This window comes from Uranotaenia lowii, chromosome 3 (genome assembly GCF_029784155.1).
Source record: "Uranotaenia lowii strain MFRU-FL chromosome 3, ASM2978415v1, whole genome shotgun sequence".
Lineage (NCBI taxonomy): Eukaryota > Metazoa > Arthropoda > Insecta > Diptera > Culicidae > Uranotaenia > Uranotaenia lowii.
Genome location: NC_073693.1, coordinates 267,161,585 through 267,177,442, shown reverse-complemented (window position 1 = coordinate 267,177,442; position 15,858 = coordinate 267,161,585). Strand labels below are relative to the sequence as shown.

General features: G+C 42.9%; 2 protein-coding genes across 2 annotated transcripts in view; one reads left to right on the top strand and one right to left on the bottom strand.

The window, feature by feature from the left end:
* Positions 1 to 4,786: 4,786 nt before the first annotated feature.
* LOC129758177 (probable serine/threonine-protein kinase DDB_G0282963) overlaps positions 4,787 to 15,858 on the bottom strand; it is a 425,584-nt gene continuing 414,512 nt past the window's right edge. The window contains exon 6 of the mRNA XM_055755638.1: positions 4,787 to 8,413. Coding sequence (XP_055611613.1) covers positions 7,201 to 8,413 — 1,213 coding nt within the window. The 3' untranslated portion in view covers positions 4,787 to 7,200. The remainder of the gene's footprint in view (positions 8,414 to 15,858) is intronic.
* LOC129758190 (histone H1A-like) lies at positions 13,278 to 14,297 on the top strand. The gene has a single exon (XM_055755648.1). It carries the CDS (start codon positions 13,278 to 13,280, stop codon positions 13,920 to 13,922), a length of 645 nt encoding a protein of 214 aa, XP_055611623.1. The 3' UTR covers positions 13,923 to 14,297.

The window sequence follows — 15,858 nt, the reverse complement described above, 5'->3', positions numbered from 1 at the left end:
AGCTAGAAGGCTTTTTCCGATCAAGATCTAAGGAAGATAGGTCTGTTCTATAGATGTTTAAACAAAACTACGAACTCACTCTGGATAGCTACTTTCGGGAGTACGTAAACCGACGTAAACGTATGTTTACCGACTCCGCAAACTTTTTGCTGAGTTCTTCCAGTCAGTTTTCCTGAATGGCGTCAACCGCTCCTGAAACCGCTTCAACACTCTGGAGACGGTTGAATGGTGAATGTTCAACATTTTTCCCAACTGCCGGTGCGACAGGTCAGGAAATTCCAGGTGTTTGGAAAGAATTTGCTCTCTCGACTCGCATTGGTTCTCCTCCATTTTCGTTGAAACGGAAACCACGACTTCGAGTTTGACAGCATGCAAACAATACACATCAACGAGAAAGTGTGAAAAATTTGGTTGATTTCTCGTCAATGATAAAAAAATTAAGCCCTGTTGAATGTGTCGCAATAATTTCGTGCTCACCCTTTAAAGAAATAACAAGAAATAAAAAAATGTTGAGCAAATAAGCCACTGTGAGTTTACTGAATATTTGAATTTATTAATTGTTGCAATTACCACCCTTGGCTCAAAGTCATTTGACAATTAGCTGCGTTCGCTACATTAAGTTTCCAATCATTACTACATCTAATTATGACTTTGTTATCCTTTGGCAATTGTGCTCGAAATAAACCAGCCAGAGCGTTGCGGCAAAGCAAACTCGAAATGTGAGCCGGCGTACCGGCGCGTGTATGTTGATAGGCTAGCTATTAATAGCGAACAAAATGATTCAACCATAATGTTGCGGGTGGTGGCACAAAAGTGATCTCACGACGATGAATAAGCGGTTTAGTTTCAAACCGACTGTAACTATACCTATGTTGCTACTAGTTGGAAGCTTTCGACAAATATGTATGGATGTGTATGTGTATGACTGTATGATGCAGTAATTTCCACCGCAAAGCTACAATTTAGTCCCCCCGAAAAGTTGCTCCACAAAGTTGTAGCATGTCTCCCCGGTTTGAGGCAAGGACGAGGAATTATGGCGAAATGTCAGAAATTCTAATGAATTAGAAGAATGGCAATGGAAATCATGCCATGCATAGGGAAAGCTTCTGAGGATACATTCTGCCACATGGAAAGAGGTTTCGGATTTTCCGTATCAAGATCATTATGAAATGGAAGGCGTTTTTGGGTTTTCTACAAGAAGTTTACATCTAATTATTGATTGAATCATATGCTTGTAAAAATAATGTCACACCATTAATCTAAAATTCCACTTAAGAAAATTGACTACGATCAAAGATTGTTCTTACAATTGGAAGTTTTTTTTAAAAAATAATTGTGGTTTTTGGAAATATTTCTTTCACAAATAAAACAGAAACCAAGCAAAGTCTACTAAAGGTACAAACATGTATTTTCTTCTAAAACACGACATATCGTCTAGGTTGCAATTTATATCACCGGTGTGTGTATGAGTTGAAATAGTTCTGTTCGACATCATGGATATAAATTTTTACAAAATTTTCATAGAATACGCTACGAGAATTACAATTTTAATAATTTTGGCAGTCAGATTGAATGAAAATTATTTTTTAAATAAATATGACAGCACTTTGGCTGGCGAATGGTAGATAATGTGCAACTCGAGACTCCAAACATCCAATCTTCGAGTAGTGGTCATATCACCTCTTGTCTTACAACTTTGATTCTCAACTTCCTTGTGCTGCTGGTTGTGGTGCGAGCAATCTTTGCGGGGATCGAGTACCCAACACCGGTGGATGCAAAAAAAGCACGAACAATAAACAACAAATTTCTGATGGAAAGCGGCAAAGACCCACGCGACGAAAGAGAATGGAACACGGAAGGGCAGTGCCCACGTGCTCTCCAGCGAGTTGAAGTGCCGAGAGTTCGACATCATTGCGCTGCAGGAGGTATGCTGGAAGGGCTCAACGGTACGAACGTTCCGAGATAGTCATACTTTCTACCAGAGCTGCGGCAACACACATGAGGTTGGAACAGCTTTTAAAGTGATAGGGAAAATGCAGAAGTGATGGTGGCCGATCGATCCACGAATATGCCGGTTGAGAATCAAGGGCAGCTTTTTCAACATCAGCATCATCAACGTGCACAGCCCTCACCTTGGAAGTACCGGTGACGACAAAGACGAATTCTTTGCGCAGCTGGAACGTGAATACGACCACTGCCCAAAACATGACATCAATATCGTCATCGGAGATTTGAATGCTCAGGTCGGCCAGAAGGTGGAATTCAGACCGACAATTGGGAAGTTCAGCTCGCATCAGTTGACCAACAAAAACGGCCACAGACTAATAGATTTCGCCGCCTCCAAACGAATGGCCATATGTAGTACCTTTTTCCAGCACCGCCTCCCACACAAGTACACCTGGAGATCGCCGTACCAATCGCAATCACAGATCGACCACGTTTTGATAGACAGCCGGCACTTCTCGGACATCATCGTCGTCTGATTCCGTCGAAGCGCCAACATCGAGTCAGATCACTATCTAGTAATGGTGAAGATGCGTCCAAAACTCTCCGTAGTATACAACATACGAAACTGACGTCCGTCTCGGTTAAATATCGCACGACTGAAGCAACCTGAGGTCGCACCAGACTACGCGCAATTGCTCGAAGCACCGCTGCCGGCAGAGAGCGAGCTTGACGAAGCCCCTCTCGAGGACTGTTGCGATACCATTAAGGCAGCCATCAACAGCGTTGCGGAGAACGTCATCGGGCATGTGGATCGAGCTCGACGGAACGACTGGTACGACAAGGAGTGTAGAAGGGTGACGGACGAAGAGAACGCCCCGAAGGCGGCAGTTGTGCATAAAGATACCCGGCGGAACGTGAAATATCACCAACAGTGGAAGAGTAAGCGAGTCAGAATTTTCCAGGTGAATAAGCTCCGCATGGATGAGAAGGAGCTCAAAGAACTGGAGCAGTTGCATCGTTCCCAGGAAATATGAAAGTTCTATCAGAAGTTCAACGCATCCAACAAATACTTCGTGTTTCAAGCCGATATATGCCGGGATAAGGACGGGGGCATCATGACGGACAATCATGAGGCGGTCAAAAGGTGGAATCAGCAATTCGATAAATACTACCAACTGCCTACAACGGCTGATGGTCCGAATCTGGGACACAGAACAGCTACCGGAGGAGTGGAAGAAGGGGCTGATATGCCTCATCTACAAAAAGGGCGACAAATTGGGCTATGAAAATTACCGAGCGATCACTGTCCTCCATGCCGCCTACGAAGTTTTGCCTCAAACCCTATTCCGCCGCCTAACGCCTCATGCAAACAGATTCGTGGGAAGTCATCAGGCCGGCTTCATGGATGGACAGTCTACGACCAACCAGATCTTCACACTACGGCAAATCATCCAAAAACGGCATGAGCACCAAGTCCATACCATCTATTCATGGACGAGATCGGATTTTCCCCCTGGAGCGACGTTTACTGGATTGTCATGGCCAAGACCCGGAGCGCAGGAATCGTGTCCGAAAAAACTGCGAGAAATCGTCAACGAGCTGTTCCCACAGCTCGGGGAAGTTACATGGCCAAGAGTCCCATACGACTGGGATACGAGTGAAGAGGAGCAGATTTTGCTGGAAGAACTGCGCGACATCGCTAAGTCCCTCCAGTTGAACAAAGCTCCGGGTCCGGATGGCATCCCTAATGTAGCAGTGAAGGCCGCGCTCATGGAACATCCTGAAATGTTCCGGTCATCACTGCAACAGTACGTGAATGAAAGGGTCTTCCCAGACGTGTGGAAGCGACAGCGATTGATGCTCCTGCCAAAACCGGGCAAGCCACCTGGTGACCCATCAGCATGTCATAGCCCGATATGTCTCCTGGATACTGCTGGAAAGGTTCTAGAGAAGGTGGTCCAGAGCAGGATCCAGCTCTACACTGAAAGTGCGAACGCCCTATTCGATGAACAGTTCGGTTTTCGGAAAGGTCGCAGTACGGTGGATGTCATTCGACGTGTCATCAAAGGGGAAGACGAAGCCAGACTGAAGAAGGGGAGAGGAGACCGGTTTTGAGCAGTGGTCATCCTTGACGTGAAGAACGCCTTCAACAGCGTCAGATCGGTAGCGATTGCGTCGTCGCTCATTCGTTTGAGCATTTCAACATATATCTGTAAGATAGTGGAGTGTTATTTCCGCATTCGCCAACTACAGTATATGACCAGTGAGGGACTGGAAACATCGAGTGTCTCGGTAGGGGTTCCACAAGGATCGATACTTGGCCTGATATTGTGGAACATCGTTTACGACGAACTGCTGAGACTGCGTCTCCCCACGTTTGTGAGACTTGTCAATCGGAGAGGCCCAGTTACTCTCCAAAGTAGCGATTGAGAATGTGGAAAGTTGGATGCGCTCTAAGAGCTTGCGTCTGGCTCACCACAAGAACGGGATGGTGCTGATCACCAACCTGATTTCAGCACAATCAGGGACGATTGCAGCTGGACTGTGTGCAATCGAATCCAAACGTGCGATTCATTACCTGAGAGTAATGATTGACGACCGGTTGAGCTTTACGGCCCACGTCGACTACGCCTGTAAAAGAGAGGCAATGGTTACAGAAGGAAGGAGAGTCCTGGTGAGCGTGAGCTCGTCCATTTTGCGGTACGGAGCAGACAGTGTAATCTGCAAAAGCTCTGCAGCGTGCAGCGGCTGATGAACTTGCGAGTTATCAACGTATACCGAACGGTGTCCTCGGTAGCTGCTGATGTTGTGGGGGGGGGGGGGGGGGGGGGGGGGGGGGGTCATGTACATTTCAGTCTTGCAAGAGGAAGATACCTTCTGCTACGAGCACAGGCACATGCCAGAGAGACCTCGATGTCCAACTGGCAGCACCAGTGGGACAGCTCGGAACGTGGCCGGTGGACCCATTGCTTGATCCCTAACGTCGGATTTTGGATGGATCGGAGATATGGAGAGGTGGATTTCTGCATGACAAAGTTCTTGACTGGTCACGGATGATTCATGCAGTACCACCATCGGTTTGGACACGTAGCCTCGCCATTCTGTCCAACCTGCGGCGGTGACACAGTAGAGACACCAGAGCACGTAGAGTTCAACTGCCCGAGGTTGAAAGTTGGGCGCTAACATGCTTGCCGCCTGCGGGCCAGACACGACAGCAGACAACATCGTGCGAAAGATGTGTGAGGATGCCAATACTTGGCGCGTGGTCAGCGATGAGTTCGCCCGGATCATGACTGCTGTGCAGAGGAATTGGAACCAACACCAGCCCGCTACCAGTGTAGGGTGACTTCTTCGTTGGGGAGCATCTGAATAGTGTGCGTCCTAACCTGGCAGTATAGAATATAAAGATAAAACTCTACCTTCTGCGTATGCTGAGCTGCCTGGTACATCGCGCGTCTCTGTGTAGGATACCTCCAACGTTACCGTCGCGAAGTATCCGAGTCGAACGCGCCCTCTGCGACGGAGGCTGTGGGGATAAGACAAGACCTTCTTCACACTCGAACTCGTAGGGGGAAGAGTATTCACGTCGCGGAATACTTTCGGGTGGAGTGGTCTCACGTCACTGTCGGATGAGCCACTTGAGTCGGGTAGCATGACTTCACCACCGGGATTCATCTGAGTGGCAAGCGTAAAAGACCCGTACGTGTGCTGTGACAGGCGCGAGTCCAGGATAAGCTTCTCTTGAATCTGCACAAGGCGCGGGTAAAAGCCTAGGATTGCCAGTTCAAAGTTGCTAGAAAAAAGGAAAGAGGAAGACTGGACCACGGTTGGAGTAGAATGCCCTTTCGGCGGGGGGCATTCGAGTAGTGTGCGTCCGATCCTAGCAGTAAAGCATACAAAGATAAGACTATACCTTCTTAATGTTGTGTAGGATACCTCCACCGCCGAGGAGTATCGGAGTAGAACGCGCTCCCTACGACAGAAGCTGCGAGGATAATACTTTACCTTCTTCGCAGTCGAACTCGTCTGCGCCGCGGAATACTCTCGGGTAGAGTGACTTCCCGTCGTCGGCGGGTGAGTCACTCGAGTCGGTGTAGGATGACGTCTTCGCCGGGAATCATCTGAGTAGTTTTCGTAAAGCTCCGGACGTGTGCTGTGACAGGCGCGAGTCTAGGATAAGCTGCTCTCGTTTCGGCACACGGACAGGCAAAGTGAAGAGGGTCTCGAGACAAACCAAGTGGAGCCAAAATCTCGAGTCGTTAGAGGAGAGATCATTGGTCTCTTGCAGTGGCCTCGAACAGAGGCTGAGTGCACGATAGTCGAGAAAACCAAGCGACCTTCGAGTTACGAGTAAAGGCCGGACCTCGAGTCGTCAGAGGAAAGGTCCTTAGTTTTGAATCGAAACAAGAGGCAGGGTATTTATATGTATATGCTGGAGTTTGGACTTCAAACTGAGTAAGCCGATGAACGCTTAATTGCGGACGTAGTCTCCCATCTCGAGTACAGCCCTCGATGTCCAGATGGGAATTATGACTTTATGGCGTAGAGGTACATAGTATCTAGAGTCGACCAATTGCACCCATGGACCAAGAGTAGCATACTGGGGGGACTCGGTCACTCGCCGTGCCTTGGAATGCAATCCGTAAAAAGGATTTACGATCTGAGTGATCAACTAATAAAAAAGATGGCACATGTGGCACACAACAATTTTGCTTAATGCACTTCATTGGCAGAAACCCTAACTCGACAGAATGTCATCAAAACATTGCACATTCAAGAAAGACAGAGTTTTCTAGTTCTGGCCGGTCAGTAAAGGAACCAAGAAATAGGCGTTTCTTCTTTCTGGAGGCTAGCGACACTTCACAAGTAGGTATGAGAAAGTAAGAGGGAAAGAGATGGGTTCGAATCTAACTTGGAGGCAAGCAGAACAGTTCGCATATTTTTGTCGGCTTTTCCTGATGAAATTGAAATTTCCTGAAATGAAAAAAAAAAAATTATGATGGATACATTTTTTCAACTAAATCATTGTTTTAAAAAGTTTTGGCCCACGCAAACTATGCTAAAATTTATATCCATGATACTTCGAACTATTCCTATGTGTTAACTTAACAGCTATAATTTGAAACAGTTTGCTCTTTAAATTTGATCTACAAAATTCGTCTCTCCCCAAGCCCCCTTCCTAGCAGCTTTAGTTACCCACTCACAATTTGGTTAAACGGCATCGTTTGCCACAGTTCGGTTGGTGACGGTATGCTAGCTGGTCGGTTGCCAGGAAGGTTTGGATCCGTACTGACACAACAGGACCTTCTTGAACGCCTCCCGAAAAGCCTTGTTGAAGATGGTATAGAAGATGGGATTAACCATGCTGCTAGCGTAGCCAAGCCAGGTGACGAAGTCGAACACCCAATGGTCGATGCTCTCCTCACATTCCCCGCAGAGACTTGGCAGCAGGTTTAACACGAAAAAAGGTGCCCACAGGATGACGAATGTGAAGAATACTACACCCAGGACTTTGGTCGCTTTCTGTTCGAGGCGAATGATTCGACCATGACGCGAGGAGTTTCGAGAAATAACGCTAGAGTTTCGGGAATGGTGCGACCGAACGTTGGTTTGGTGCTGGATTAGACATGGCGAGGAGCTGTTCTTCTTGGGTGTTCGAACTTCCGTCCCTGGGACTGCTACTGCTGATCCACTGATATCTTTGTGGTGTCTTAGGGTGGCCGATCGTCGAAGAGATACACTGGAGGCACTCGGTTTTGTAGGCGTCAGGAGAAGTGATGTTCGTGCACCTCCAAAGCTGGAACCTCGCCGTTGATGCCTTCGGGAATCCCACGTGACCACCGATACGCTCTTCAGATTATTGAACTTCTTGTTTGGAGATACGATCGACGATCCAACCGAGGCCGGAAGCGTCGAAAGGCTACTGGAGGTGGATTGTGTTGGTTGCGAGGAAATTGAAATATTGCTATAGACCTGTGTATCGAAATTTGAAATTGAGCTAAAGTTGGATGTAGTCTTAACGATTTTGATTTCAGCCTGCCGGATACCCTCGTACTGCTGTTTGCTGCAGCCTTCGCCAAAGTAGGGACACTTGCAGGGTGGTGGAAGTCTTAGAGGGTTGACCGCCAGCATCCCTTCGCTGGTCTCACTGTAACTTCGGCTGCTATCGTCGTTCTCGATAAAGCCCGTTTGATTGCCATCTTCATCGGTGTTCCTTCGTCGATCGCCGCTAGAAGCTTCCCGAGCCCGCTCGATCGCTTCCTGCAGAAAGAATTCGTCCACGGTGATGGCCGGTTCGGTGCCTTCGCCGTCTAGAGAAGCAGCAAACGGAAGACTTTTGAAGCGTTTCCGAACGGTCGTCGAAGGGGGCGTCACGGAATTGCGTCGATTAATCCAGGCCGAGGTTGAGTTGCGACGCTTCTTCATCACGGGGGGAGGCTTCGTCGGAAGAAGCAGTGAACGGTTTCTGGAAGAAGACAGGAAAGGGAGTTATAAATATTGGGATAAATATGACAATAGTTTTATGTTTTTTGCTTTGAAATTCGAAATACATGAATAAGCCGTAATTGAGTAAAATAAGTAAATAATTAGCATAACAATTCATGTTCCCACTCAAGGCTCACTCAAGATCCTCCCGATCAGGAAAACATATCAAAATTGTTACACAAACCCATCTCAACAAGATATTATTAACTAATTCAGATCCTCGTTTTGGTCGTATCGAAAAAAATGATTATACCTCTTTTGATTCAATCAGTTGATTTTTCGGCTGGGCAAGCAAATGTTTTGAAGATTTTTATTGGTAGTTTGAAGGTCTCATTCCAATGTACGTTTCTCAACCTGCAGGTTGAGGTTCGGATCTCGTGGCTGGTACCCGAACTTTCAAGAATTGTTCAAGTTGGAAACAGTGCATGAAAGTTTGAGTATTTCCAAGTCAGGAGGTAGTCCAACATAACATACAAGTATTGCGTGGAAGACAAAAATTGTGTACAAGCTTTGCCCGATCAGCTGAGCATATCAAATAATAACTCAAACATATCTCAACGAGATATTTATATCTGTTTCTATAAATATGTATATTATTCTCAAAAATTTCGACTATAAGTTTCTTGAATCTTGGTAATATTTTATTTCGATTGACATTCTTGACTAGGATTTACCCGACCAGAAGAGAAAAACAAAATTATATCAAGATGAGATATTTTGATATTCAATTTGTTCCTATCTAGATGAGATGTAATTTAGTAGTACTCGTTGGATGTTAAAATATCTCAAACTATAACAAAAAGTCCACGCAAGCATAACTAAATTATATCACCACTTGATAGCATTATATCAAGATTATACCTCAATCAGATAGGATTTAGACCACCAAAAATACAAAAACATGAGTCTTTTCATGCAAGCTTGTATGTAATTTTTGTCTTAAACGCATTACTTGTATGCGATGCTAGACTACCTCCTGAATTGTACTCAAACTTACATGCGTTGTTTCCAACTTGAACAATCCTTGATAAGTTTGGATACCAGTCAGGAGATTCGAACCTCGACCTGCAGGTTTAAACGCTTGCATGCTACCACAAAAACATGCCTGGTGTGTTGGAAATAGATCTTTAAACTTCCAATAAAGATTTTCAGGGCCACAAAAAGTTTTTTGGAGGAGATCTAATTGATTTTAGCATCAAAGTCAGGTATCAGAGTCTTCAGTATCTAGTAGTTACATGACATACAATACATGAAATCAGTACCTATAGTACCTTAATTGTCTCGGGCAAATGATTGCTTTCGGGAAACTTCTGTGCACCTTCATACATAAAAGGTGGGGATTTCAAATCGGATTATGAAACCAGTTCGTTAACCTACTGTTTAGTCTAATGCGAATCATTTTTGTGAATTCTGCAAGAACAAATATGGTTTCTGAAAATGCCTTAGCAAGTCTACGAATTAATTTCTTAAACGCAACACAGCAATGAGGAAAAGAGTCAACTTTGTGCAAATTGGTTTTTATGTAAGAAAAATGCGCATGAGTGCACAAAGTATTGAAATACTATTAATCATAACAATGGTTGAACCTTCCAAACACCGACAATGTGTCGAAGGTCTTCCAGCACGGTCTTCATGGCAGACTTTTGCGCAGCACTCTAAAAAGGCTTGGTGCCAACCAAACACACCACATCTTGCTAAAGCAACATCTGGGTAAGCCTGCTTGATCATTTCAAACGTCTCTGTTGCAGATTTGCCTTGTTGCTTGGATTTTGCGCGTTTTCAGATTCATTGCAGAAGCATCAACATACTCTTAAAAAATTTATTTGTCGTCCTGAAAAGGACGGTTTGGTAATGGGTAGAGGCGAATCGCAGTTTAAGCCTTCTTTTCGGTCTTCTTGGGCAGCAGAACGGCTTGGATGTTGGGCAAAACACCTCCCTGAGCGATGGTGACGCCCGAGAGCAGTTTGTTCAACTCCTCGTCATTGCGGATGGCCAGCTGAAGATGACGCGGGATGATACGGGTCTTCTTGTTGTCACGAGCGGCGTTTCCTGCCAATTCCAGCACTTCAGCTGCCAGATATTCCATGACAGCGGCCAGATAGACGGGAGCTCCAGCTCCGACACGTTCTGCGTAGTTGCCCTTGCGGAGCAGACGATGGATACGACCAACTGGGAACTGAAGTCCGGCACGAGATGATCGGGACTTTGCCTTTCCCTTGACTTTTCCTCCTTTGCCGCGGCCAGACATTTTGATGAGTTGAGTTTAGAGTAGCTTTACACAAACGAGCTGACGAATGTAGAATGTTCGAAACTCAGAAAGGTCGGTTCTTATATACTTTTGGACACCCCTTGTTTTCAGACAGGTAAAGCGATGGTGAACATAAAGCATAACGCAGACGAGGCAATATGCTACCCTCGATGCAGCATGAATAGGGTGAAAAGAAACATAATAATATAGGGGAAAATGACGGAATCAAAAATAACTTAAACCGTTTCGGGTGAGTTCTGCCTGTTTAAAAGCAGCTGCAACCCAATCAGAAATCATCAGTTTCGTTTCGAATCTAACCCAAACAACTCTACTACAATGGCACCGAAAACCAGCGGAAAGGCCGCCAAGAAGTCCGGCAAGGCCCAGAAGAACATCGCCAAGGGAGACAAGAAGAAGAGGAAGGTCCGCAGGAAGGAATCCTATGCTATCTACATCTTCAAAGTGTTGAAGCAAGTCCACCCTGATACCGGAATCTCGTCCAAGGCCATGAGCATCATGAACAGCTTCGTCAACGATATCTTCGAACGTATCGCTGCTGAATCCTCTCGGCTGGCTCACTACAACAAGCGCTCGACCATCACATCCCGCGAAATCCAGACTGCCGTCCGTCTGCTGCTTCCGGGAGAGTTAGCCAAGCACGCCGTCTCTGAAGGAACCAAGGCTGTCACCAAGTACACCAGTTCCAAGTAAATGGCTCCACCATGCACGATTCCTAAACGGCCCTTTTCAGGGCCACAACATGTATATGAAAGATGAGTTGTTTTTCTTTTCAAGTTGAAATCATTCGAATGTACTATAATCATTATTTGTTGAGATTTTTTTTGGAGTGTGTTCCGGAACGCATCAATGATTTTCAATCAAAATTGACGAAGTAATAGCGGAAAACTAGCTCTTAGCAAGAAAAAACAATTTCAAATAGTTTACACATACCCTTAGAATTCATGCATACATGCTTTGGCTATATAAGATGTTTTTTTTATAAATCTGTTATCCTCGATAATTTTATAAGAACCATTGTCTTTTGAAAAATATCAGGAACGTTATTAAAGCCAAAAGTTAAACGTGTTATTTCATAAGGTTACAATAGCTGCAATGTGGAAACAATCAAGTCAAATTATGAATTTTAAGCTTAACCTAGTCAAGCTTAAAATTATTTATTTGACTTGATTGTTCCCAAAATGCAGTTATTGTCGCCTTATGAATTTACACGCCTATCTTTCGGCTTTAAAAATGTTCCTGATATTTTTCAAAAGACAATGGTTCGGCTCTAAGTCGTCGAACTGGTGAAAATAAGATTTCGAACCGTGCATTATGTATCAGTGATATTTGCTATAATTCGTCTTTGAATGTTTTTGTTTATACAAAAATTTTTTATCAGTGTTTTGTTCAGAAATATTTGCATATCAGCACATAAGCTTAGGGATTTGAATTGCTTGAATTTATGAAGAATCACGGAAGAGCTTTTTTTTCGGAAATCTACTAAATTTGATATCTATAATATTTATTATTTTAAATCAAGCGTGTCAAAATTAATTGTCGATACTTTTATTGGTAGTGAGACGGATAAAATAAATGATTTAATTGATTTTAGTCTTAAGTCTATTACTTTAAAAGGATTTTAAACTGTTTGAAAAATCAGAGTAACTTGAACTGATTTCAAAGGGTCAAATATTCTGTAAATAAATTGTTATCAGTTTTTAATGGCACTCAAAAAAGGTTTATACATCAGAAAAGCGAAATCTATATCTCAAAATGATTATGTTTTCAACTTTAAACATCTGTAAAAGGATCATTGTGGTATAGAATAAAAATGAAATTAGAACAGTGGTTGTTGTTCTATAAGTTGGCATCATACAAAGCATAATATTTTACCGAACACGTGGTGTGCAAAGTCTTTCATTGTGTTCTTTAAAAAAGATGAGGTTTTATATAAAAATTACAAAATAGCTTTAATAATATAAAATCAAAACTTTTTGTGAGTATAAGGGAAATCATCATTCACTTATAACTCATTGTTCTTTTATTGTTAAGTTAACCAACTTATAACTCACGAACTTTATTCAAATTATGGCCCCCTGAAAGTGTCTCGTAAAATCGTATTTTGATATGGATAAAACATATAATTATTTGAAAAATTTTGATGATCCATCAAGTTAACTTACCATTTCTCAATTTGAACAGTAAATCATATCAATTGTCATTGTTTCAATAGTGGAAATTGACATTTTTGATAACAACCTTCAATTTTATTGCTAAAGGATGGTATGAAACGTCAAAACTTCCCATGCCTCCGTCAACATTCAGTCTGTTCGAATGGATTTTCTAATAAGCTATTGAATTTATTTTCATTAAATGAAATGTAAATCAATGATTTAATGTTCAAATGATAGATAAACAGTGTTTTTAAAAAAACTTTCTTAAAATATAAAAATGATTCTCTTCGAATGAAATAACGATACCTGTCGCTTGTCACTAGCACGGACATCAAATACAACGGACTGCTCGGTGCTGTCATTGGCTTCATTCATAAGCTTTTCCTCGTGAAGTGTGAGCATTCTACCAAACCAAAACCAAAATGACTGAAACCGAAGTTGCTGCCGCGGCTCCAGCTGCCTCTCCTGCCAAGGCCACCAAGAAACCAAAGGCCCTGAAGGGAGATAAGAAGCCCAAGAAGCCATCCACCCACCCGCCAGTCAACGACATGGTTGTTGCCGCCATCAAGGCCTTGAAGGAACGCAAGGGATCGTCGCTGCAGGCCATCAAGAAGTACATCGCTGCCAACTACAAGTGTGATGTGGCCAAGCTGTCGCCCTTCATCAAGAAGGCCCTGAAGAGCGGTGTCGAGAAGGGAAAGTTCACCCAACCCAAGGGCACCGGTGCTTCCGGATCGTTCAAGATCAAGGCTGAGGATAAGAAGCCAGCTGGCGAGAAGAAGAAGAAGGTCGCCGCCAAGAAGCCAAAGAAGGCCGCTGGTGAGAAGAAGACCGTGGCCAAGAAGCCAAAGGCCGCTGGCGCCAAGAAACCGAAAGCTGCTGCTGCTAAGAAGCCAAAGGCCGCCGCTGAGAAGAAGGCCAAGGCTGCCACGGCCAAGACCGCCAAGAAAGCCGGCACCGTTAAGAAGGCTGCTGCCCCCAAGAAGGCCGCTGCCAAGCCAAAGGCCGCTGCCAAGAAGCCTGTTGCCAAGAAGACTGTGGCCAAGAAGGCAGCCGCCAAGAAGTAAATTGTCTCTGAATTGATCAATTCAACTAAACCGACAGAATCAGTCCTTTTCAGGACTACCAGTCATGTTACACAAGAGTTTAAGAAACGATTATTTTTCATTATTTTGATAGCATAGTTTGATATTGGGTAGAACAAATCCTATCAAAATTATAGCTTTTCAAGATATGAGTGCTTCGGGAAAAATTTCTAGTGGAATGTCAATCAACCGCATTATTTGCCAAAACCATGCTCTTATTTTGGTTTCCCAAAAATTGGATTCAAATTTATGGATCTATTAAGCGAAACTCAATAATGTACAGTTTAGGCCGTTGACTTCGATGTCCGTGTTTCATAAAAAGTAGTACGTATATCAAAATAAGATATAATCCTTTATTTTAAGACAATCCAAAAAAAAAAATCTGTATCATAGAAAATGAACTCAACCGCATTCAAGTCTGTCAATCAGAATAAGATATTATTAAGATTGGAGAAACTTAAAATCAAAAATTTTGAGTACTGAATTATAACTGAATAAGATGTAAATATCTTGGTGAGATACGTTTGGGTTATTATTTTTATATGCTCTCCTGATCGGGTAGAGGGGCAACATCGAGCCTAAAATCGGATGACATAATTATGATTTTTGAATTATTATTACGTGTGAAGGTTTGTGTGTAGTTTTGTTTCCAAAATGGTTTTTAACAACACAGTAGAGGTAAATTTTTAGTTTTCAGTACATCTAAAATTTCACATCTTTGTACACGTGTCACTTATAAAAAAGTGATAAAATGTGTTACGTAGGAAGGCAAGCTTATGGGTTTGACATAAATTGGGCTTATGGGCCGGACATTAATTGTACCTATCTCATTTGATTTTATTTTTATGAGGATAATGTACTTTAAGGGATATCTTTTGGGTTTGGAAATGCTCTGGATGGTTTTCAAAGAACGATGCATATTGCAATGCCTGTATGACATAGCCAGCATAAATTATACCTATCCGCCATCTCACATTTTCATGGCTGACACTAATCAATTATATTATTGCCGTTGTTATTGTTAATAGGTAGATTTTTATCGTTACCCGTCCTATTTTGCGCGTTGTCAGGTAAATATATGTCTTCTTACCTTAGAACTTGAATAGCCAACTATGACATGGACCGGTGTCTCCTTTCAACAGATTTGCTGAATTTTGATTCAAAAATTCATTACTTTCCGCTGCATGATATTTCAGTGAATTACTGTTCAAAGATCGAACAAAGAAACAATTTCTTGATCGATGAAATGACCTGTTCCACAGATGTGTAATGCGACTGAAGATCTAGGATTCTGTGAAGGAAGTCTTCGAATCTGATTTGGCAATTACCAAATGATCTTCGAATCTATCTATTAAATTCTTTTTTGTTTGTCCAATGTATATTTTTTCACAGTCAGAACAACTGATCTTGTAAACACCGGATCTGTGCAGAAGTTCCACTGTATCTTTTGTTGGTCCTAAAAAGGATTTCAATTGATTATTGGAACCACTGAAAACCAATTCAATATCATATTTCGTTCCCTTGGATCGTAATTCAAGAGCATTAAAGCTATTTAATTCCATCGATCTCCGTTAAACTCGTTTAAAATTGGAGTTTAATTAGTAGAGGATGTATTTGGAGATTTTTTGTTTTTTATTTTTTATTTTGTTGATGATGGCTGGAATAGAACTGGGTTAGTATCCGTTCTTATTAGCTGTTTAGAAGATATATTGAAGTTCCTTTTCTTTCCCATCTTTTGAGAAAGGAATTGAATTCATTATGTGGATCAAATGATGGAAAGTGGCCATCGTATGTGGTTTCCTGTAAATCTCAAAATTCAAAATATTTATTTCTCTTTTTATGAGAAAAAGGATTTTCTTGTCCTCTTCCATCTCACAAGTGAACTTGATATTCTTATGCAAACCATTTATGGATGTCA